The following is a 25,779-nucleotide window of genomic DNA, read 5'->3' as shown; positions in this document are numbered from 1 at the left end:
TTACCCATACATAAACACAATACCACTGTCAAAAACATTGTTAACTAGTACTGCTGTGTCCAATGTTATTCCCACCCTTGCACAAATTCTTCCAGAAAACTGTTGAAATTATAACACATTTTGGTTTCATTGTTTTTTGTGGAAAAAAACACAAAAAGCAGCCAAATTTAAGTTGTAGCTTAATCCACAGAGAAATTCTTAAATGGCACATTTCAGAAGTGGCTAGAAATTAGATTTCTAATATAAAAATCATCCATTAAATGAGCTTGAATAGAGAAAAGGACTCACTTTGCTGTTTTGTGTCACTGTATGTACTGCAATGAGCATGGAAAAAAATAAAGAAAGAAAGCCAGATAAGTGTCAAACAGAAGATTATAGCCAAGCAAGGATAAACTCAATGCTACATTAATTAATCTCCAGAGACATTGATTTCCAGTTTTCACTGTATGCAATCTCCCTCGAAAAAGAAATCTTGATCTAAAAATGGTACTGTCACAAGTCATAGGTCTTCCAGCATGACAATAACCCTAACACACACTTCAAAAACCACCCAGGAATGGTTCAGTATAAGACCCTGGACTGGTCTGAAGAGGCCAGCAAAGAGTCCAGATCTAAATCCCATACAACACCTGTGGAAAGATCTGAAAACAGCATTTGAAAGAAGGCACCTATCAAATTTGGAAAAACTGGAGCAGGTTGCACAAAATGACTGGACCAAACTGCCAGTAGAGAAGTGCAGGAAGCTCATTCATGACTATAAGAAGCAGTTGACTGCAGTTATTTTGACCAACGATTGTGCTACCAAATTAGTCTAGGGTGTCAATATTTTTGTCAATGCCATTTCTTCTAATGTAAATGGATATGCAGTATTAAATTCAGAATAAAAAAAGCTCTGCAATATTAAGAGATACTTTGTTAATTTCAACTTATGTGTACAGGAAATTGTGTGAGGTGAAAAATGATTTTGATCACAAATATAGTCTTGTCCTAAAAAAAACTGCATTTTAAAAATTATCACCAGGTTAAATGTAACCAAAACCAACTATACTATATAATAAGTTATGTGAAATATGAATATGCTACTAAATGTGGAAGTGTTCATAAATACAGTACTTACTGTAGTTTTGGCTTTTTTATTTATTATATCAGAGCAGAGTATATTGGGTTTATGATCCAGGAAAAAGTGTAATGTAGCTTACCCATACAGACTTGGACATACATGTAAGCGGCCCAAATTAATGAAATCTGGCCGCTTGACACCTAGTCCAAGGAGCCGGATATCTTCAGTGATCCCTGAGTGATCTTACGTTATGTCTTATCATGATCCAATCAATTTCAAATTATTATTTGGCATGTGAATAATTTTGGGACCATAAGCTGAAATTAGAAACCAATTGTCCAAAATTGATTCAGACATTACATTGTGTGTGGCCAAGAAGCATGCTTTGAAAAGTTTTCTTATTTAATTGTAACTTAATTTGTAATGTGTTTTTCTCTTTTGACAGGATCATACAAAAAATATAGATGTTTCAGTTTGTAGCTCTGAAACCAGTTATTTTACACCAGAGCTTGAGCTCTCTGCTGAAAATTCAGAGCAGGAGGTAGGAACAATGGATAACTGTATATAAACTACTGACACTATTAGAAATCTAAACATGACCATTGTTAGTCATATTTCCGACATTGAATCTGTCACACCAAATTGTTGACAGTCTACATGCTTAAAATGTAGACAATGTGATTGTCAAAAGTAGTAATTTCAACATTAGCAATGTCGGCGGACATTGTAAGCTGGACCCGCTGATATAAAACAGTGATAACAAGTAAATAAAAACACTAATAAAGCTTACACTACCCCCCTCACCATCCAAAAATGCATCCAATCTTGTAAGCTTTAACCAAGGAACCAATCATGTAAGCTTTCACCTAATAAAAGTAATGCGAGGGTCCATGGCTGTCCAGGGATCCAATCTTGTAAGCTTTAACCAGGGATCCAATCTTGTAAGCTTTCGCCCAATAAAAGTAATGCAAGGGTCCATGGCTATCCAAATACAAAAACAAACAAACAAATAAAACATAAAAATTATTCCAAGTGTGTAAAAAAAGAAAAAAGATATCTTCTTTTCTTGCAGCTCGAGAAACCCAAATAATCCTCCAAAACATGCATTGCAAAATAAAAAACCCAAATCTGATGACGCATACTAACTCCTACATTGAGGAGCTGACACCGCATAATGAAAATATGACAGCACTAAGTCTATTTATAACCTGGGACTTTCCCTTTGCATGTAATGTGGTGCATGATTGTGGATATCAGGCATTCTAAATGGAACTATGTCTAATCAGGTCCACTTATCATAAATACCTGCTAATGTTGCATGACCGAAAAACCACAAAAACTGGAGCATGTTATCTCAATATAGGCAGTATATGTATTTGTACTGCCCCATCATATTACCCCCATTCTGTTAATAATACCGCTTTCATACTGCCGCCCTGGCAATATCCCGGGTTTTTCAAGCCGGGTTTTTGCCGGGGCTCGGAGCGTCCCAGCTCAGAAACACCATTCATACTGCTTCCGGACCCGGGAATTTCCCGGGTTGACCCCATTCATACTGCACAAGTCTGTGCCCTGGCAATTTGTGGGAGTCATCACCAGAGCAGTTTTCATTGGCTGAAAAATGGTGATACACAATATAATAATACAATAATACAATAATGAATAAAGGATACCTCCAATTGGCTTATATATTTAGTCGTACTAGTCTAGGAGGGCTTTCTGAAAGGCATAAAGAGACTGGGAAACATATATTTAAGGGAAGGTTGTAGGAGCTTTTAAAGCTAGGCATTGCATATTTCAATGATTACCCCAAAAGACTAGACTTCTAGATGGAAAATTAATGGCCTCTTTTTGGCAAGCATAAAATGAATAAGAAATGTCTAATTCCAAATTGAAACTCCACACAGATAAGGCTAAATCAAACCCATGCACGGTGGCGTAGTGGTTAGCACTTCTGCCTCACAGCACTGGGGTCCTGAGTTCGATTCCCGACCATGGCCTTATCTGTGAGGAGTTTGTATGTTCCCCCTGTGTTTGCGTGGGTTTGCTCCGGGTGCTCCGGTTTCCTCCCACACTCCAAAAACATACTGGTAGGTTAATTGGCTGCTATAAAAAAAAAAAAAAGAAAAATTGACCCTAGTCTCTCCCGTCTGTCTGTCTCCCTCTCTATCTGTTTGTGAGTGTGTCTATATTAGGGAATTTAGATTGTAAGCTCCAATGGGGCAGGGACTGATGTGAATGAGTTCTCTGTACAGCGCTGCGGAATTAGTGGCGCTATATAAATAAATGATGATGATGATGATGATGATGATGATGCCCGCAGTGTCGTGGACCCCTGGAGTGGCTCCCACCGATGACATCATCCTCCAGAGACAGGCAGACAGCCAATCAGCTTGTTTTCTGTGCAACCCGGGTTGAAAAACCCGGGTTGCACCATTCGTAGTGCTGGCAACCCGGGTCCGACCCGGGAATTACCCCTCAATAAATCCCGGGTTGAAGACCCGGGTTTTTAGACCCGGGATTTTTGACTTGTACCATTCATACTGCACCAAGACCCGGGTCGTTTGAGCTCGCCCCGGCAAAAACCCGGGATTTTGGTGCAGTATGAATGGGGTACAACATAAAAATAATGATTTTTAGATTTATATTTCATGTTTTAATTTTGTGTTTAAATTATTCAAAATATTGAATTCAGGTCTGTCATTCAAAATGTATGTAACTGGATTACAGTTCTATTACTTTTTTTATTTATTTTTATTTATCATTTAGACATTGAATGTTTGTGACGAATCAGACAAATTCATAAAAGAATGTCTGCCAGAACAAAGCTTCTCCTGTAGTAGGAATGATACAATCTGTGGCCAAGGTAAAAACAATCTAGCAATTTCTGGACCTTGTTCCCTGCAATGCAGTATTAGACAAGATTACTGTAAATATTGTACAATTAGCCAAACATTCTGTCCCTGCTCTTTCATACAGTACATTCAAGGCAGTAATACTTGTGGATCAGTAGATTGAATGAGTTAGCAACAAAGTAATCCTGTTTACTAATTTGTAACAAACAGTAAAAATGCAGTGTGACAATAGCCTATTTTTAGAGCTGGATAATAATATTGCTCACTTATTTACACTATTCACTTAATATATTTTATATATATATATATATATATATATATTAATATATTGGGTCTTTCCATGTCAGTTCAACCAGGATTGTCCACCACCCATCTCAGATGTCTATGAAAAGTTAAGTGAGGATGTCCAAACAACTATTTCTGGCAAATATCTTGAGTGTCTGACAATTAGTTGATTAAATATTGATTTTTCAATGTATTAAATAATTTACTCATCGCGGCTTCTTTATCCAGTTTATTTGAAGTATCACGGATGTTTATTATGGAATTACCACAAAATTTGAACCCCTAAGGTAACTCTTCCTCCCGAATCCAAAAATCCAAGCCAAATTACTTTATCTGCCTCATGTTTTGCGTTATGGCAAGAAAGCACATTTTTTGAATAGAATTAAAAACACTAGGTTCAATTGACATTAGTGATCCAATTTTTTGGGGGGTGTTTAAAAAAGGTATACATTACTACCACCAAAAAATGAGCCGGGTACTCTCTTTCATAGTGGAGAAAAAAAATAATGAAGTTGATGTTTGATTACTGTTGTACCGCATACATAATTTACACATTGTTAAAAACCATACCAAAAAAGTGAACTAAACTGAGGCAATGGGATAAAACTCCCATACAGGAAATGAAACAACCAGAAACTGATGGGAAGGGTATTCCCTTTAGAGAGACCAAGGGGTAAATGTATCAAGCTGAGAGTTTTTCAGCGGGTTTGAAAAGTGGAGATGTTGCCTATAGCAACCAATCAGATTCTAACTATCATTTTGTAGAATGTACTAAATAAATGATAGCTAGAATCTGATTGGTTTTTGAAACCCGCCGGAAAACTCTCAGCTTGATACATTTACCCCCAAAACTGAAACTTTCCAGAGAAAGAGAGAGGGAGACACAAAAAGATAGTCAATCATGGCAGCTGCTCATGAAAAGTGCACATTTACTCAAAAACCATTGAAGTACATAGCTGGGAGCACTTTACAGATGAAGAAAAAGAACTTTTGGTTCTGAGAACTGAAATTTTAAATGCAGTAACCAATGATCCTGAAACCTCAGTCTGCTGCCATCATGAAAAGCTTCTGCTGCTAAGATAGGAAGAATTTCAGAAAATATGCTGTAATCCTTTCTTGTCTCACAAAAAAGGAGCCAGAAAAATCTTAAAAGTTATGTCACTGAAGTGGAACAAAGAACATGGTGACTGTCAGCTTGTTGTATATTTTAGGCAAGATGATTGTGACACTTCAAACTGTGTGCGTTATTAGCGATACCCATGAGCATGTAGCTATGACTGTACATGCCTTCATTACGGTAGTTATGAAACACTTAGCGAAACTATTGGACTAGTGATGGTGCTAGTGCACAATATAAGAACTGCAAAAACTTTTTTAACTTATGCTTCCATAAGGATGACTTCAACATTCAAGCAGAATTATTTTTTTTGCCACATCTCATGGTAAGAGTCCATGTGATTGGAGGGACAGTTAAACTTCTAGCCACATGCACCAGTCTGCAAGCAGTGGAAACCCATAACATCTTGACACCTTTGGACCTGGGCCAATGAAAATGTACATGGCATAAAGTTTTTTTATGTGTCACAAAACGAAATACAAGACTGCAAAACCAAGCTGCATAGCAAACACCGTGGCAGGAACACGTTCTCATCACAGATTTCGGCCTCTTAGTAGTGATGAGCTACACATATATTGATTGTCATCAGACGACATAAAGACAGTAGGAACCAAAGTTAGTGTCACTATGACCACAGTCACAAAAAATGTGGACAAAAGTGATCTGCAACCTGGAACATACATAGCAGCAGTGTATGATAACATCTGATGCATTGGGTATATCATTCAATGTAATGAGGAGGAACAAGATGTGCTGGTACACTTCATGAAACGAAACCAATAAACAAATGTGCTCCTGGCCTTCAAGAGATAAGTGTTTTGTTCCTTTTATTCACGTCCTCTGTGTAACGGAAGTGCCTACTATGCAAGGAAGTACTGGCAGGCAGTGTACACTTTCTGCTGACACTTTAAGGAAAATTACAGACCGTTACAACAAGTTCCAAACAAGGGAAAAATAATGAGATTTTTCACTCAACTTCAATTAAGGACTTAAGTTATGTTAAAGGTTTTAAATTTCATGGTTTCTTTAGTTAATTATTTATGCAGTACAACAGTAATCTAACATCAACTTCATTATTTTGTTTGTCCACTATGAAACAAAGTACCCGGCTGATTTTTTTTGTGGTAGTAATGTATACCTTTTGTAAACACCCCCCCCCCCCCCCAAAAAAAAAACAATGGAATCCCTAATGTCAATTGAACCTAGTGTTTTTAATTCTATTTGAAAATGTTCTTTTTTGCCCTAACGCAAAACATTAGCAGATAAAGTAATTTGGTTTGGATTTTTGGATTCGGGAGGAAGAGTTACCTTAGGGGGTTCAAATTTTGTGGTGATTCCTTAATAAACACCTACAGTACTTCAAATAAACTGAATAAAGAAGCCGCGATGAGTAAATTATTTAATACATAGAAAAATCAATATTTAATCAACTAATTGTCAGACAGTCAAGATATTTGACATCCTCTCTTAGCTAAAAAAATGTAAAAAAAATCTGAGATTGGTGGTGGACATTTCATGTTTTTTTGGGTGATCTGATGTGGAATGACCATATTATTAAAATGTAATATCATTGAACTAAATGTTCAAGTCATAGTTCCACTATAATGTATTTTTCACAACAATCAATAAAAGTTTCTGGTTTCATCTAATCCAGTAATTGGCAATATAAAAAAGTATTGGCCTCCAGGATGCAATAATTTATATTTGCAGAATGTATTTTAGCTGAGAAGCCTCTAGAATTTGATGGCAAAAAATAACCAATAGCTTTGTTTAGGTACCTGTTTTAGCTTGCTTTTTTTTATTTTAATTTTATTTTTTGTACGGTTGGTATGTGTGTGTGTTTGTGTATTACATTTATCCATGATTATCCTATTATGTTGGCCACTGACAAGGTGAGCTCTGCCCCTTTCTCATACTGGGTGACTTATGCCTCTCATTAGGCACAGCAGGCACAGTATTGAGTAAGTTTCTAAAAGAAAGTGTAGTATGTTGGCTCACACTGTGGTACCCTCTGCCAGTGTAAATACTGTTTCTTTTGTATTTAGTCGATTTACTCCTTGTTATTGTCTCACTGTATTTAATGTTCCTACACTTGAGTCTTTTAACGCTGCTGTTGTCTGTCCTGACTCAAACCTTGCCCTCCAAAAGTTGGTGTTAGACATGAGATTAAGTCAATTCCTGAGGCTTAGGACTTCGGGGCCATCACGGAGACCCTTCTCCATCCACTCACATTGCTCCAGAAAGAGCTGCAAGACGGAAACTGGTGACAGCAGTAGGAACTACAGCAGGCACAGATGGAGTTTGTTACCCTGGAACTTTCCACACTGTTCCAGAAGGAGAGGACTGCCAGTCAAGAGTAGGGACAATAAGTTATAACTGAGGTGATGCCAACAGCTTAGTCTTCCCAAACACATTGAACCTTCAGATAAAAGTTGGAGATTACTATGAGGCCTTCTTGATCACATTTGAAGTGTTGCCTCAGCCCAGACCTGGCCCAAGAGGTCCTGGACAAGGTATTTGGCAGGCTTGGAAAATGAAAGACTCTTGGAACCATCAATAGGTTAAAACAGCTATTTTTGACCATCTCTCAACCCAAAAACCTATCAGCAGTGCTTTGGATCTGAAGTCTGTTCTGTGTCTGACAGGGCCGTGTAATCATGCCAACAAGTGTCTACATCCATTATCCCTACTGCTAGCTAGATAGTGTATTCCATGGTGATAGAACAGTTTATTTACAAACTTCCTCAGCGGCTTGTTTTTATTAGAGATGCTCACTGACCCCCGTGTTTTGGTTTTGGATCTGGATTACCATCGTGTTTTGGTTTTGCGAAACCGCCCTTGCGTGTTTTGGTTTTGGTTTTGTTTTGCAATTTGTTAAAAAAAATGAATTTTTTTTTGGGCTAAAATTACATAATTTAGGTATTATTTTGTACCTACATTATTATTAACCTCACTAAGACATTTTTCCAGTCATTTCCATTCAATTTTGACCACCTCCTAGGTCACAATATGATTTTCATACACTTTAAAAGAAAAATTGCTGCAGTTCTTGCCAGTGATAAGAAAAAGGCCATTGTCATGCCTGGGCATAAGACCAAAAATCCACCTCTTAAGTGTGGAATTATTTTTACACAAATCCTGACAAGAGTTGTCTAGCCATTTGTATCGTTAATGTTAATAGTAGGATTGGTTGGAGTTATGGTCAAGGTCACACATTTTTTTGTCAAACTCTTCAAACCTGCCCAGATGTCAAACTGATGTGGTCTGCCACCTGCGTCATCCCTGCTTGTGTTTGGAAAGTGCAAATTGGTGCCAGAACCTCACGTGCCAGAACTGCTGCCACACTGCTGCCTCTGGTGCAGGACTTACACAATCAACCGCATCCTCATCAGCGCCCTCGTCGGCTACCCAAATCTCACCCTCATCTTCTTCTAATTCCAAAGTGTCATCCTCACTTGGTGTATCACCGGCTACACTCGGGCTGTTCAGGCACACATCAGCAGAACTGCTGAAAGGGCCCTTCTTTATGGGTACATTATCAGTATGCTCACGATTAGACATAGCACTGGTGGATGGACTCTCCACAGGGATTGGTGTCATTTTTGATACTGAGCATACATTATCCTCTAATGCCTTACTCTTTTCTTGCAGCTCGACTTTCACGCGTAACTAGTTGTGCACCACTTTTAGACTCCAAATTACTTGGTCTTGTTTGGTCACGAGTGACCGTACAAGAAGAAGGCTCAGTAAAAATTTTTGATCTGCCACTAATAGAGAAAGGCGAAGGCCTCATTCTTTCTTTGCCACTGCGTGTGTAGAATGGCATGTTGGCAATTTTTTTTTATCGTCAGTTACCTTCTCCTCAGTTACACTTCTTTTTCGCTTCAACACAGTATATTTTTTTTGGGTGTTCGTTTTTTTTCTCTGATTTAAAAAGACTATGTACTTTTACATAGGCTTTACCAGAAGACGTACTGGGAACACTACCATCAGGACTGGTGGCAGCACCTGCTTACTGATTCTGCTCATATGTGGACTGCTTTGAATCCATTTGAATGAGCCTAAAGCACTTGTTGTGCAAAAAATTGTATAGATACTGCTGATAAATATCACTTTTGACAGCCAGAAAAATTAGTGTTTCACACTGGGGAATATGGGACACCCCAAAGCACTTGTAGCGCAAAAAATTGTATAGATACTGCTGATAAATATCACTTTTGACAGCCAGAAAAATTAGTGTTTCACACTGGGGAATATGAGACACACTCAAAGCACTTGTAGTGCAAAAAATTGTATAGATACTGCTGATAAATATCACTTTTGACAGCCAGAAAAATTAGTGTTTCACACTGGGGAATATGGGGCACCCCAAAACACTTGTAGTGCAAAAAATTGTATAGATACTGCTAATAAATATAACTTTTGACAGCCAGAAAAATTATTGTTTCACACTGGGGAATATGGGACACCCCAATGCACTTGTAGTGCAAAATATTGGAAAAAAAAAAGCCTCCTCTATCCTCCTCACTTCCTGCTCTAACAATTGCTAATATAATTGGTAATAATAATAGAATTGAATAGATTAGAATTTAAATAATTATACAAAGAATAAGGTGTACAATTATTGCTCTGTCCCTGCTCTAATACAGCCTGTGGTGACCTAACCCTGCTCTCTCCCTCTGTCAAATGGCGATGGATTGCTGTGTAGGCGGGTATTTATGCTTTTCAAATATCGCGAAAACCGAGTTCTGAGATCCGACTACGTCATGATGACGTTTTGCCTCGATTTCTATTCCGAACGGGCGGGAGAGTACCGAGCCTGCTCGGCTCGGTACTTGGATAGGCGAAGTTTGGGTGGGTTTGGTTCTTGGGGAACCGAGCCCGCCCATCTCTAGTTTTTATACTTGGTGACCTGAATGTCAATTGATAGATCTCATGCACTATTTTGTGGCCTTTCTTTTCCCCTTACTCTAGTTGGGGCTCCTTTTCAAAAAATAAGGGTAGACATAGTGGGCCCACTAAAACCCTCTTTGTAGTGGTATACATTCATATTGGGGGTTGTAGATTATGCCACTTGATACCCAGCGGCATATCTACTCCTAATTGACATAGCCAGACAAGTGACCAACACATTGTTAGAACCTTGAGGCTATTGAAACTCTCCTTGGTTAGGATGTTGATCTAGCATTTACAGGGTAACAGCTATGTTGAGAGATTTAATCGTAAATTCAAGGCAATGTTGAAAAGATTTATTCAAGCTAAGAAAAAATGGAACAAACACTTCTCCTGTCTCCTCTTTGCTGTCTTTAATGTGCCCCATGGTTCAACCAGCTGTCAACCATTTGAGCTGTTATATTTGAGGAAGCATTTGGGTGTCCTCAATCTTTTGGAGAAGCAACCCTTTAGGGCTAGAGAATATTTTGCAGTATGTTTTGAAGATCCAACTGATTGAATTTGGTGAATAGCACAATAATCTGCCAGCTTTATATATCTCCAGAATGCAGACGATTGGCTTCAGACAGAAAGTAGACATACTTCAGTCAAATTCATGGGGTATAAGTTCTCTAGAATAAGAGCTGATATAAACAACTGCTGCTGTCCTGTTTTGTACACATTTACTCTTCTCATCACTTGTTTGTTACTTCACTTGTTAACTGTCAACTCTTATGCTAGGTATAAACTATTGCATTTTACTTCAGGCGCGATTTCTGTACCTATTTTCCCAACGACTGAAAGTCGATGATCATGCAGATTCATGTGTACACACTTACACAATTTACCTTCAGATCTGTGCTCTTCATCTCTCATAACTATCTGCTGAAAATTATGACACTGTACGCTCTACTGATATCTGCCTACACTGCTGGTCATTGAGTGCATACAGACTTCCACATTTGCCCGACATTGTTCCATGGTTGATCGTGATTTTTAGGAACTTTATAAAACCAAATCAAGAGATGTGATGTGTTTTGGTAAGATAAAACATGATCATGAGAGCGTACACACTCTTGGAATATCTGACCAAATGGTCCTCTATTGTGTGATCTGCACGATAATTGGATCAGTGGGTACCCAGCTTTATACAAACATTTCCTGTGTTACCTCAGTTCTGTTTTTATCTGTTTTGAATCTAATCATCAATCTACTTTGCTTCTTACTTCCTTGTTCTAACTGTTTACACAGGCAATATTTAGTTAAAGCTGAAGGGCTGTATATGTAACCCAAAGACACCTACAAAATGCTTTCTCTTATGCTAACAGTCCTTCACCAATTTATATAAATGTCTCTACCCCTGTTTATTACATAGACACTTTAATTTTGTGTCATAATCGCAGCCTTGGTGCTAATCTATTTATTTTTTTCCCCACACATTAGTGGTTAGTAGCTTCTGCTAGCAAATACTGGGTGCTTTTTGCATTTGTTGTGCTGGCTGCAACTGCAGAATAATTTCATGTCTTATAATGTTTAGAGCAAATAGAGCAGAAGCCTTCACAATTTCTTCCTATTAAATGAAGAAGGCTTCTACACATTAAAATTACAGGTGTTTTAACCTATAAATCACCAAGTTGAAACTTTTTCACTATATTTCCTTTTGGCTTCCTAAATGGCCTAAAGCAATGGCAGTTCATAGTGAAATGGCTTGCTGCTGTTCTCTGTGTCAAGAAGACATCACTTAGCTTTATAGTGCGTACTGTACAAATTTTAAAATATGTTGTATATATTTTTTAAACATGTAAAACACTCTTGAATCTAAATGAAATGTAAGCACATTATACAAATCCAAATGAAAAGAGACCACAAATGGTCCAAAACCTAAATAATAATGTCCAAAATGATTCTACGGAAACAACAAAAGTCCAGACTTGAAGTCGAACAGGGATCTTGTGTAGAATTCCAAAGCTTTCCTCCCAGGATGCATATCTAAAAAATAAAAGCAGAAAATATATCATATCGCAACATGTATAATACATGACTGCTTTCCACAAAAATGACCCAATTAATCCAGTGTATATATGGATATAAATCAATATCACCACATGTTTGAGTTCCACACCCTTAAGGATATGCACTTACAGGATGTAGACAACAAGACAACTTTGTATACAAGTGCTGTGTCTTTTTTCTCACGTCTGCCAGACCGATTCCTCGATATGGTCTTTTTATGGCATATGTCAGAAAGAGAAATTTCGTCAATGGTGTATTATCTTAAGGCCATTTAATGTAAAAAAAATACATATATGCACAATAAAAACAGAATAATCAAATTAAACAAACTCGGCTGCCAAACGGAAGAAGAACCTATGAGGCTGGACTCTTACCAAATGGAAGATGGATATCATCAGCATGTAGATAAGAACTCATCCCACACAAGTGTTGGAGTAGCTGGCTTGTTCCCTTTACATAAGCTGGGGAAAAGAGTGCTTGTAATTTTTTGGGAAGAACTTTCAGCTTTTCCCAAAACCTTGCCATGAACTTTCGTCAAATGGAGTAACATGGATGAAGTTCCAAGATGTTTAAGGTCCCTCCCTCGACTGACTGTGGCTTGACATACACTACAAATGGCTATACAACTGGATTTGGGTAGAAATAATTTCACAAATAAGAAGTGGATTTTTTTGTTTTATGCCCAGGCATGACAATGGCCTTTTTCTTGTCAAGTGCCAGAACTGCTGCCTCTGGTGCAGGACTTACAAAAATCCTCCAGATGTGTGTGCTTCCACGGTACCCGCCCCTTGCCGACACGTTTCGATTTCAATAATCTTTATCAAGGCGTTGGGGATTAGACAAAATGTGCTGCATTTAAAGTCTTTTCAACCAATCACATAGAAGTTCCAATCTGGGTTATACACACAGCTGAAAACTCATGTGTTTACATGCACTAACATGCTGTGCGTGTCTCTATATGGTAATACACATCCCGTTCCTCATAAAAATGAATACATCATTAAAATAATTAATAATGAAATCATAAATAATACCATTGGAGACCTACATAATGGGATAGCTCTTTGATATGCTTGACACCAAAAGAGCGTTTCCTGACATGAAAACTGTATGTACTCTTATAAGAAAAGAACAGGCTGATTCTGCACTGCTCATAAGCGGGATGCATGAAAAACATGTAGAACGTAGATAAAGGAAGATATTTACCTATAATGGTGTAAGTGACATGATAAAAAGGGGGATCTGTGTACATTATAAATGTGCCTTTTACATCTTCATGATTATAAATCACTCCAGATATAGGTGACCGTTGCCATGATATTGTTTTCCTATAAAAGTAATCGATCTGTCATCTAGACCACCAGGCTAGTATGTGTTAGAGGGACCAAATTAGAGGTCAGATATATAAGTCTGAAGAGATTTTACATCATTATATAGATCTCCACATAATATCATTATAAATGTGTAGGCTGTCCTATCTTGTATGAGAACCCTTATACAATTGTATATATCTAGGGCATATAAAAATAGTACACTAACGATGATGAATAACAATAAAAGTTATTTATAACTGTATATCAGTTGAGGATCGTGGATTGAAATTTCCCCTTTTGTTTCTATATGGGCTTCAAAATCTATATATGTCCACATACATATTCCATACGAATAGCTGTACAACAGTAATTCTCAATGATATACCTAGGATACATATATAAAAGCAAAGATAAATTACATAGGATACAAAGGGCTAAAATGTCATATGAGATATGGAGATAATTCAAATAGCCATTATGAAGTATCCACACTGATTGTAGACACTCAACATTGTCCCTTAGAACAATACAGTTAATGATGCCATACGGGAAGTGCAATCAATGCATTCTTAGCTACATTATTCTAAAAGCCACTTGATCTCAAAATCTGTATTCTGACTTCTTGGGGCTAAAGTCCCCACAGAGTGGATAAGTCTTATTTCAGCTTTAGCTAGATCGCTCTTGGAATCCTTTTTTCCTCCACTCACCACAGATCTTCTTTAAACCACAAAAATACTTTATAGAGTTGATGTCACCCTTGTGTTCGTTCTTACACTGTGTGGATAGGTAATGTAGTTCATATCCTTTTTTTAATATTCCTAACGTGTTCACTCCAACATTCTTTCAGTCTACGTCCTGTTCTGCCAATATATTGTTTCTCAGAAATACATTACACTAGATATACACAATTCTTCATGCTGCACGTTAAAAAGTCTTCTATTTTCTTGGATGGGGAAGATTGGGATGAAATAAAAGCCAACACGGCCTCTAGTTCAATCTGTGTGAAGCTGAAAGAAAATGCTTATAAGCTTCTTTATCGATGGTATTTGGTCCCGACCAGATTACAAAAAATCTTTCCGGACTCATCCAGCTCATGTTGGAGAGGATGCTCGTCAGAAGGGTCCTTCCTCCATATTTGGTGGCAGTGCCCCAAGATTGCCCCATTCTGGTCGGAACTACGGAACTTCGCATCTCAGATTCTGCAGATTGACATCCCGGTCTCTCCCAGATTTTTCCTTCTCCCACTTGGAATTCCATCCGCAACTAAACACCAAACAAAAATGTTCCGCCACATAGTTTCTGCAGCACTATGTCAAATTGCCACTAATTGGAAACAACCCACCGCGCCTACTATGCAGACAATTATTAATAGAGTTTGGCACTCATACAAAATGAAGTTTATGACATGCATATTGCGCAACACCTCTAAATCATTTAATAAAGTCTGGGAACCTTGGATGTCATTTTTTCAAATCCAAATTCCTTTTGCCCTATGACTCCTCTAAAACACTCCACTTGATATCCCTCCTCAACCCGCTACCTTCCCCCCCTCCCCCCACTTCTCTATTTCTTGCTCTGCTTTCTTTCTCTTTTCTTCTATTGGCGGTCTGCCACACCGCCTCCTAATCTATTTTGCACACTTTTCACTGACTGGCCTCCTTTCTGTTTCTTTCTTCTTCTATCCCTATAGCTAAAATTTGGTCAATCTCAATATTCTCATTATGATACACAATGTTTGTATTAGTCCCTGAATGTGTATAACCTGATTGTAACAGATTTTGTCTTGGACTGATGCTCATTATTGACCTTCTGAAAAATAAAACTTTAAAAAAAAAAAAAAAAGTCTTCTATTTTGTATATCAAACCTGTGGTGTTAGATCTAACCTTTACCATTTTAGTGATGTTCGTGTTAACATTTTTGCACCACACATAAAAAAGCCTTTCGATTTATACAAGTCCTTTCTTGGTTTGGAAACCACACTTTTGACAAGAATATCTTTCAAAGTAGGTGCTCTCCTGTATATGAAGCTTGGAAATTTCGGTATAACATCGTAATTCTGGATCTCTTCTAAGAATAGACCAGTGTTTCCTAAGAATTTTCTCTACATCTTTATGGTAGGTATTATATTGGGTAATGAAAGAAATTCCTAACCTTTTATCTAGGTCATTGTTCACTTTTTTTCTCGGTTTTGTGACAAGTAGATTCTTCCTTTCCATATATTGCACTTTCTCAATTACTTGATCTATATCGTTCTCCTTGTACCCTTTTTCTATAAATTGTTTTTTAAGGGTCTGTGCTTGTTCTTTAAAAATTCCCAACTCTGTGCAGTTACGCCTCACTCTTTAAAATTGACCTTTGGGGATACTTTCAAGCCATTTGACATAATGATTACTGTTGATAGGGATGAAAGAATGTGAATCTGTACATTTACTTTAATTCTTCGTGAGTAGTGTATTATTTTTAACATAAATATTTAAATCCAAAAAATTTACTTCCTTTTTGCTTTTATCAAAAGTCATATGGATATTAAGAGTGTTATTATTACGTTTATTGCAAAATTGGAGAGATAGGACTCATCTCCCTGCCAGATGAAAAAATATTGTCAATATAACGTTGACAGGAAACCAGATTCGCCACTACCATGGGGTCATTCCAAACATGACCATCTTCTCACCACCCCATAAACAAAATAATTGTAAATTAGAGACAACCGCAAACTTCAATTAGAACATTTATTTGATAAACATGATGGTATAGAAGATCTAGGTTGCTTTGAAGATGATGAAAGTTAGATTAGAACGGAAGTTGATTAATGAAAGTAAGATCTGGTGGGAAATAGCCACCTTAGAAAAATATTTTTTTGAGCAAATGATCCCTATGGGTCTAAAACTTTTAAAAGAACCCTCATTAAAATTAAGTCTAAGAAATTTGTTGAAAAAATGGCTTAGAAATTTGTTCATTTTCTCGATTGGTACTCATTGTAAGTGAGTGGAAAAAGGATTTATCCTCAGTCAAGAAATTGATGACTTCACATCATTAACCTCTACATTCTCTAATCTGGAGGATTATAAACAATTAGAGGAGAGTGTGGCCATTAAACTAAGAAACATAAAAAGTACCTTAGAGACAAAGAAGATCTTCAAAAAGAAAAAACATCTTGTTATCCCTAAGAAACTAACAAATATATACAAAGAGGATAAAATAGTGAATAAAAGAGAACATTAAAGGAATAACGAATTGAATCACGATTGGACCCAAAGGGAGAAATCAAATAGAGATCACAGTTACGAACGGGTCAGACAGAATATTTTTAAAGGAAACGGAGAGAAATGGAATGTTCATGAAAGGAACATTCAACCAAAGTATGATAGACGATATGTAGTAGATGATTGGAGAAAAGTAAGGAATCCACATAACACATATGAGGGAAGATGGGAAAAACATCTATTTAACAGAAGAAACTCCCCCCCCGAGAGAATGCTCCACTACTATGAGAGATAGATATGGAGCTTATGATCAGCAAGATTTTTTTTTTAGAAAGATCAGATTAATTCATAGGAATGTGATATATAAAAACAAAAGGGGAGGAGCATAAATAAGTGTCAAAGCCAAAGACCAACCAAAAAGGGTAAAGGGGAAAAGAAAGATGGAATTAAGATTTACAACCTTGGTGAACAGCTTGTAACCAAGGAAGAGCTAGTATTGAAATTTGCCCATCTAACAAGACCGATGGTTTTGACATCTTCATGGAGCTTCAAATATTTATGAGAAAACTCACTTTAATAATATTCTTCAAAAGTAATATTAGTGAAACAATACAGAATGTTGAGGAGAATAAGTTTACACAGAAATCATCTTTTTTCCCCACCTTTTGTAAGAGTCCTATGGTGGAAACTTTTGAAAGATTAGTGAAGTACGATCTACAGGACATCAAACTTAAATAGAAACGATATTGGTTAAATATAAATAGAAGAGAAAGGGAAGCATTGAAGAAGTTAAAATTAAACAAGGATATTGTAGTTAAGCCAGTAGATAAGGGGGGCAGTGTGGTAATTCAGGATAAGGAAAAGTGTCATGAAGAAATCATGAGACAGTTAAGTGATAAGGAGACATATAAAATCATAAAAGAAGATCCATCTAAAGGTATCTCAGATAAACTTAACACCTTATTGGACAAATACACAGTGAAGGTGTTTATCTATAAGGAAGTTAAAGAATATATTATTGTTACTAATCCCTCCATTCCAGTACTATACACTCTCCCTAAAATTCATAAGAATCCCTTATCCCCTTCAGGCAGGCCTATCGTAGCTTGCACGAAATCTATTACATCTTATTTATCCCTTTATTTAGATTATAATCTTCAAACCTTTATGACATCAATTAAATCATGTTTAAAATACACCTTGGATCTGCTAAATAAGCTGTATACCATATAATGTCAAGAAACATATACGCTAGTTACAGAGGATGTCCATTTGTTTTTCACGATCATTAACCATGATCAGGGTACTGAAGCAATCAAATTCTTCCTAGACTCATCTATGATGGGAGATGATGTAAAGAATTTTATTATGGGGGGAATATAATTTATTTTGAGAAACAATTTCTTTTGGTACTCCAGCAATTTCTATTTACAGCAGCAGGGAACGGCCATGGGAACCAGATTCGTCCCCAGTTACGCAAACATGTTTATGGGGTGGTGGGAAGATGGCCATGTGTGGAATGACCCCATAGTAGGGACGAATCTGGTTTTCTGGCACCGTTATTATGACAATTTTTTTTTCATCTGGCAGGGACATGAGTCCTCTCTCTCCAATTCTTGCAATAAACTTACTAATAACACTCTTAATATCCATCTGACTTTTGATAAAAGCAAAAAGGAAGTATATTTTTTGGATTTACATTGAAAATAATTCACTACTTATGAGGAATTACATAAACCTACGTATTCAAATTCTTTCATCCCAATCAACAGTAATTATTACGTTAAATGGCTTGAAAGTACTCCCTTAGGTCAATTTCAAAGAGTGAGGTGTAACTGCACAGAGTTGGGAATTTTTAAAGAACAAGCACAGACCCTTTAAAACAATTTATAGAAAAAGGGTACAAGGAGAACAATTTAGATCAAGTAATTGAGAAAGTGCAAAATATGGAAAGGGAGAATCTACTTGTCCCAAAAGCGAGTAAAAAGTGAACAATGACCTAGATAAAAGGTTAGGAATTTCTTTCATTATCCAATATAATACCTACCATAAAGATGTAGAGAAAATTCTTAGGAAACACTGGTTTATTCTTAGAAGAGATCCAGAATTACAAGATGTTATATTGAAATTTCCATGCTTCTGTCACTCACCGGACTGTGAGTGCTTCTTCCCGGACTATTAGGAACCGTGGACGTCCTCTATCCTGAGGGACTGCGCATGCGCAGCCCTTTCCAAACCTTCAGTGTATGTTCCTTTAACTTAATTGGCAGATCAGGCAACCTCCCTATATTAAGCACCTGTGGTCATCACCACATTGCCTGATCTTGGAGTCTCATTCCCCATGAGTCTCTGAAGGTGTTCCTGTGTTTCCTTGTTCATTCAGCCCTGCTGATTCCTGTGGTTTCCAAACCACTTCTACCTCTGTGGTTTCCAAACCACTTCTACTACTGTGGTTCCCATACCACTTCTACCATCTACTGTATCATCGTGACTGTGAGCTGATTCCTATCCGCTGCCTCCGTGCACTACAGTCTTCTAACCACTTCTACTCTACCATTTATTATTGGGACTGTTAGCTGATGCCTATCCGCTGCCTCCGTGCACTACAGTCTTCAACCTGCAACTCGTCTGTGTTTCATCATCGTGACTGCTAGCTGATTCCTATCCGCTGCCTCCGTGCACTACAGTCTTCAACCTGCAACTCGTCTGTGTTTCATCATCGTGACTGCTAGCTGATTCCTATCCGCTGCCTCCGTGCACTACAGTCTTCAACCTGCAACCCGTCTGTGTTTCATCGTGACTGTTTGGCTGATTCCTATCCGCTGCCTCTGTGCGCTTCAGTCTTCAGTCCTTGTCAACGCTCCCGTGTTTCCTTGAGTCTGCCTCCACTATTGCTACCCGCTATTCTCCGTGATCAACAGTGCCTGTTCAACTCTGCTCTCCGGTGTCCCATCGTTACTGCACCTGCTGGTTGCTATTGGTTACCTCCGTGTTCCCGCAGAGACCCGCTGCTGTTACTTCTCAGCGCTACTCATCCATCTACTGCTGATCCGTTCTCCACGCCTTCCTGTGTTCCCTGCTGGTCTACCTACCTGTGCGCTGCACCTGCTAGACCCCTGCTTCACCCATCCAGGGACTTGTATCCTGCTGGCCTCCTGCCCTTCAGGTATCTCTGCACTCCTGTCTGACTGCCTTCTCCTGAACCACGGTATGCATACTTCCCATTGACTGTGCTGTGTATTGCATACCTTGCTGGACTGTGTTGGTTCTCCTCTGGAGTGTACTATCCGCTGAGTCTATTGCCATCATTGACTGTGTTGGTTCTCCTCTGGAGTGTACTATCTGCTGACTCTACTGCCATCATTGACTGTGTTATCTCATGCCGGATTACTTCAAGAGACTTTCTATATTGGCAGTGTTGTTCAGTCATTTATACATTTATATTGTGCATATTACTGTGGATCAAAGTCAAGGTGCCCGTGTATATATTGTGTTGCAGTCTCTCCCCGTGCACCTCCTCACATATATATTCAGTAGTACAACTTGCTAGTGGCAGACCACTGACTCCTGTTTACAGTTTCACCTGTTCCAGTATCCTCTCACATAGCAGTGGTACAACTTGCTAACGCAGACCACTGACTCCCCGGATACCTCCACTTGGATTCCATTCCTTCACTCAGACAGCGGTACAACTTGCTATCCGCAGACCGCTGACTCTCATCACCTCCTCGTTTCTGTTGGACATTCCTCCTCACTATAGCAGTGGTACAACTTGCTACCGCAGACCACTGACTACCTTCACGTGTCCTTTGTCCATACAGTTCCTCGTGTATTACTACCTCCATATTGCCAGTGCTGCTAGTCATAGACTTTCCTGAGCATCTCATCATCTGCTATTTCCTGTTCCGTGATCACCCTGCTACCAGAGTACCATATTACCACCTCTACTGCTCTGGTAAGCCTATCACCTGGTGATCCCTGGGTAAAGACTCCTAGTGCCCGTGACAGTAAGATCAGGCCATGACAGACCCAGATACGGAACCTACCGCTAAGGAGATGCTGCAGCATCTGGTCAGTCGTGTGGAGCAACAGGATGCTCGCCAACAGCTGTTACTTCAATGTTACCAATCGTTAACCTCCCAAGGAACATCTGGACAGACTGTTACAGCTAGTATTGAAGCTCCTGTGCTTTCCTCCGTTTCCCCAGTGCCATCCCAGGTGTCTACAGCTCCTACGCTTCACCTGCCTACTCCGTCAAAATATGACGGGGACCCCAAAACTTGTAGAGGTTTCCTTAATCAATGTTCAGTCCATTTTGAACTCCAACCTCAAAATTTTTCTACCCATCGTTCCAGAGTGGCCTATCTTATCTCATTGTTTTCTGGACAAGCCCTGGCTTGGGCCTCCCCTCTGTGGGAAAGAAACGATCCAATTCTACAAGATAGTGCCAAATTCATTTCCACGTTCCGAAGTGTGTTCGATGAACCAGGTCGTGTGATCTCCGCTGCTTCCAGCATTCTTCGTTTGCGACAAGGCTCCCATACAGTAGGACAGTATGTCATTCAATTTAGGATCTTAGCCTCTGAACTTCAGTGGAACACTGAAGCATTAGTTGCCGCCTTCTGGCAGGGGCTCTCCGATAAAATTAAAGATGCACTGACTACCCAAGAGCTTCCTTCGTCACTAGAAGATTTGATCTCTCTTTGCCATCGTGTAGACATGAGATTTCGTGAAAGAGAATCTGAGAAAACAACTTCTGCTAAAGCACCTCTTCGTTTAAACCCTCAATTTCGTCCAGTTTCACCTTCTGTGATTCCCATGGAGATAGGACGTTCCAAATTATCTTTAGAAGAGAGGAAACGAAGAGTAAAGAATAGACTCTGTATCTATTGTGCTGATTCCACACATATGCTCAGTTCTTGCCCTAAGAAATCGGGAAATGCCAGGCCCTAACTAGTTCTGGAGAGGTGAAGTTAGGGTCCCTGGAGTCCTCTCCATTGTCTATGAAATCTAAAGTCTGCGCTTTCGATGTTACGATTTCCTTTGCTACTAAATCCTTTGAGTCACAGGCATTGATTGATTCCGGAGCAACAGGAAATTTCATTTCTAAATCACTAGTGAATCAATGGTCCCTACCAGTGATCACTTTAAAAACACCCATTACTGTGACGGCTATAGATGGATCACGTCTCATCAATGGTCTCATCACCCAGAGTACGTCTCCAGTAACCCTTCAGATTGGTGTACTACACCATGAAGAAATTTCGTTTTTAATTCTTCCTGTTACGACAAGTCCGATTGTCTTAGGCCTTCCATGGCTTCAATGTCACTCTCCCCAGATTGACTGGCGCACCCCTCAAGTTACGTCTTGGGGGCCTGAATGTCACCATCGTTGTCTCTCTCAAGTTATTCCTCTTAAAGTACAGCAATCTTCCATCTCATCGTCCTCCCCGGGACTCCCTCCTCAGTATGCTTCATTTGCCGATGTGTTTGATAAAGCTCAGTCTGAACGTCTTCCTCCTCATCGTTCTTGGGATTGTCCGATCGACCTTCTACCTGGCAAGACTCCTCCCAGGGGTCGGGTCTATCCTCTCTCGTTACCTGAAACTCAAGCCACATCTGAGTACATACAGGAGAATCTCCAGCGTGGGTTCATTCGACCTTCCACCTCTCCCGCTGGAGCTGGGTTCTTCTTCGTCAAAAAGAAGGATGGATCATTACGCCCTTGTATAGATTTTCGTGGACTCAACGCCATTACTATCAAGAATCGGTATCCCATTCCGCTGATCACTGAGCTATTTGATCGCATCAAGGGAGCTCGGATATTTACTAAGTTGGATCTTCGTGGTGCCTACAATTTAATTAGAATCCGTTCCGGTGACGAATGGAAGACCGCGTTTAACACCAGAGATGGGCATTACGAATATTTAGTAATGCCCTTCGGGCTGTGTAATGCCCCCGCGGTTTTCCAGGGTTTCATCAATGAGATCTTTCGGGACTTATTATATGTATGTGTCGTTGTCTACCTGGACGACATATTGATCTTCTCACAGGACCTGCCTTCTCATCACCAACATGTGGCAGAGGTCCTCTCCAGACTACGGAAAAACTCATTGTTCTGTAAATTGGAAAAATGTTCATTCGAGTTACCCCAGATTCCATTCTTGGGGTATATAGTTTCCGGAGTTGGCCTGAAGATGGATCCAGACAAAGTAAATGCTGTACTACATTGGCCTCAGCCAACTACTCTTCGTGCCATCCAGCGTTTTTTAGGTTTTGCCAATTACTATAGACGCTTCATTCAAGACTTCTCATCCATTGCATCTCCCATTGTGGCCTTAACTCGGAAAGGGGCTAATACTAAGCAATGGTCATCTGAGGCTCTCCAAGCCTTTCAAATCCTCAAAGAGTCCTTCTCGTCTGCTCCCATTCTGCGACAACCTGATGTGACACTCCCCTTCTTCCTAGAAGTAGATGCCTCTAATGTGGGCTTAGGAGCTATTCTCTCCCAACGCTCGGAGCAACAAAAATTACATCCTTGTGCCTTCTACTCTCGGGGTCTTCTGCCCGCAGAGAAAAACTATACTATCGGGGACAAGGAGTTGCTGGCCATCAAAGCTGCATTAGAGGAATGGAGATACTTGTTGGAAGGAGCTCGCCATCCTGTGACGATCTTCACGGATCATAAGAACTTGTCATATTTGCAATCTGCTCAATGCTTGAACCCTCGTCAAGCAAGATGGTCTCTTTTCTTTTCCCGTTTTGAATTAATTATAACCTTCAAACCAGCTGCTAAGAACAAGAAAGCTGACGCTCTATCTCGAGCTTTTGTGACGTCCTCTGATGTAGAAGAGGTTCCCAACCATGCTATTCTAGACCCCAAATGTATTTCTCTGGCTGCGTCATCCACCAAAATGCTACCATTTGGGAAGACCCTCGTGCCTCCTACTCTGAGGAGGAAAATCCTTTCGTGGTTCCATGCCTCTCGTTTTTCTGGACACGCCGGTGAACATAAGACCTTTGAGATTCTCTCTCGTAGTTACTGGTGGCCTTCAATGAGGAGAGACGTCAAAGAGTTTATTGCTTCCTGTGATTTATGTTCTCAGTTCAAATCCTCCCGCAGAACTCCAGCAGGGTTGCTGCGACCACTACCCATTCCGTCCAAGCCTTGGACCCATATTAGTATGGATTTCGTTACTGATTTGCCACCAAGTAAGAATCACAATACTATTTGGGTAGTGGTAGACAGATTTTCGAAGATGGCTCATTTCGTCCCTCTGTCCGGTTTACCTTCCTCGTCTACTCTGGCTGAACATTTCATTAAAGAAATCTTCCGCATCCATGGATGTCCGTCTGAGATTGTGTCAGATAGAGGAGTACAATTCGTTTCCAGATTCTGGCGGGCCCTTTGTAAAACCTTGGGCATACGATTAGCACTCTCATCGTCTTACCATCCGCAATCTAACGGACAAACGGAACGAGTCAATCAAGATCTTGAGACTTTTATTAGGATGTTCTCTTCAGCCAACCAAGACAACTGGGTAGAATTGCTCCCTTGGGCTGAATTCGCCCATAACAACATGTACCATGAGTCATCATCCAAAACTCCATTCTTTGTGGTCTACGGTCACCATCCGTCTTTTCCGGAATTTCCTGCCCTCCCGCCCACCCAAGTTCCTGCTGTGGAGACTGCTTGTCAGACCTTCAAAAATATCTGGTCTCAGGTCAAAACCTGTTTAAAGAAGACATCTAACAAATATAAGTCTTTCGCAGATAAGAAGAGGCGGGCTATTCCACCACTAAAAATTGGAGATCGTGTCTGGTTATCTACCAAAAATATTCGTTTGAAGGTTCCATCTATGAAATTCGCCCCTCGTTTTATTGGTCCATATAGGATCATTCAAGTTATCAATCCAGTATGTGTTAAACTTCTTCTTCCTAAGAATCTTCGGATTTCCAATGCCTTCCATGTGTCCTTACTCAAACCTCTTATTATCAATCGTTTCTCGACTCCTCCCTCAGCACCGCAGCCAGTTCAAGTTCATCAGGAGGAGGATTTCGAGATTACTGAGGTATTGGATGCAAAAATTTCGCGAGGAGTCCTCCGTTTCCTCGTTCATTGGAAGGGCTTTGGTCCTGAAGAGCGTTCATGGATCAAAGCTGAAGATCTTAATGCTCCTGCCCTTCTGAAGAAGTTTTATTCCAAAAATCCGGACAAGCCCGGTTCCAGGCGTTCTGTGCCCACCTTTAAAAGGGGGGGTACTGTCACTCACCGGACTGTGAGTGCTTCTTCCCGGACTATTAGGAACCGTGGACGTCCTCTATCCTGAGGGACTGCGCATGCGCAGCCCTTTCCAAACCTTCAGTGTATGTTCCTTTAACTTAATTGGCAGATCAGGCAACCTCCCTATATTAAGCACCTGTGGTCATCACCACATTGCCTGATCTTGGAGTCTCATTCCCCATGAGTCTCTGAAGGTGTTCCTGTGTTTCCTTGTTCATTCAGCCCTGCTGATTCCTGTGGTTTCCAAACCACTTCTACCTCTGTGGTTTCCAAACCACTTCTACTACTGTGGTTCCCATACCACTTCTACCATCTACTGTATCATCGTGACTGTGAGCTGATTCCTATCCGCTGCCTCCGTGCACTACAGTCTTCTAACCACTTCTACTCTACCATTTATTATTGGGACTGTTAGCTGATGCCTATCCGCTGCCTCCGTGCACTACAGTCTTCAACCTGCAACTCGTCTGTGTTTCATCATCGTGACTGCTAGCTGATTCCTATCCGCTGCCTCCGTGCACTACAGTCTTCAACCTGCAACTCGTCTGTGTTTCATCATCGTGACTGCTAGCTGATTCCTATCCGCTGCCTCCGTGCACTACAGTCTTCAACCTGCAACCCGTCTGTGTTTCATCGTGACTGTTTGGCTGATTCCTATCCGCTGCCTCTGTGCGCTTCAGTCTTCAGTCCTTGTCAACGCTCCCGTGTTTCCT

The 25,779-nt window shown here is 39.7% G+C and overlaps 1 protein-coding gene across 7 annotated transcripts in view; it reads left to right on the top strand.

Annotated features, from left to right (window-relative positions):
- TEX14 (testis expressed 14, intercellular bridge forming factor) overlaps positions 1 to 25,779 on the top strand; it is a 427,022-nt gene that overhangs the window by 306,115 nt on the left and 95,128 nt on the right. For 6 of the 7 annotated variants that reach the window (XR_012688029.1, XM_075195065.1, XM_075195067.1 and 3 more), the window contains 2 exons: positions 1,506 to 1,601; positions 3,830 to 3,926. Coding sequence is in view for 6 of the 7 variants with exons in the window: in XM_075195065.1 (XP_075051166.1) it covers positions 1,506 to 1,601; positions 3,830 to 3,926 (193 nt within the window). In the remaining variant the exon portion in view is untranslated. The remainder of the gene's footprint in view (positions 1 to 1,505; positions 1,602 to 3,829; positions 3,927 to 25,779) is intronic. The other variant, XM_075195068.1, reaches the window with a different exon arrangement.

The sequence above is a fragment of the Mixophyes fleayi genome, chromosome 2, assembly GCF_038048845.1.
Source record: "Mixophyes fleayi isolate aMixFle1 chromosome 2, aMixFle1.hap1, whole genome shotgun sequence".
NCBI lineage: Eukaryota > Metazoa > Chordata > Amphibia > Anura > Limnodynastidae > Mixophyes > Mixophyes fleayi.
This window is presented reverse-complemented; position numbering and strand designations above follow the sequence as displayed.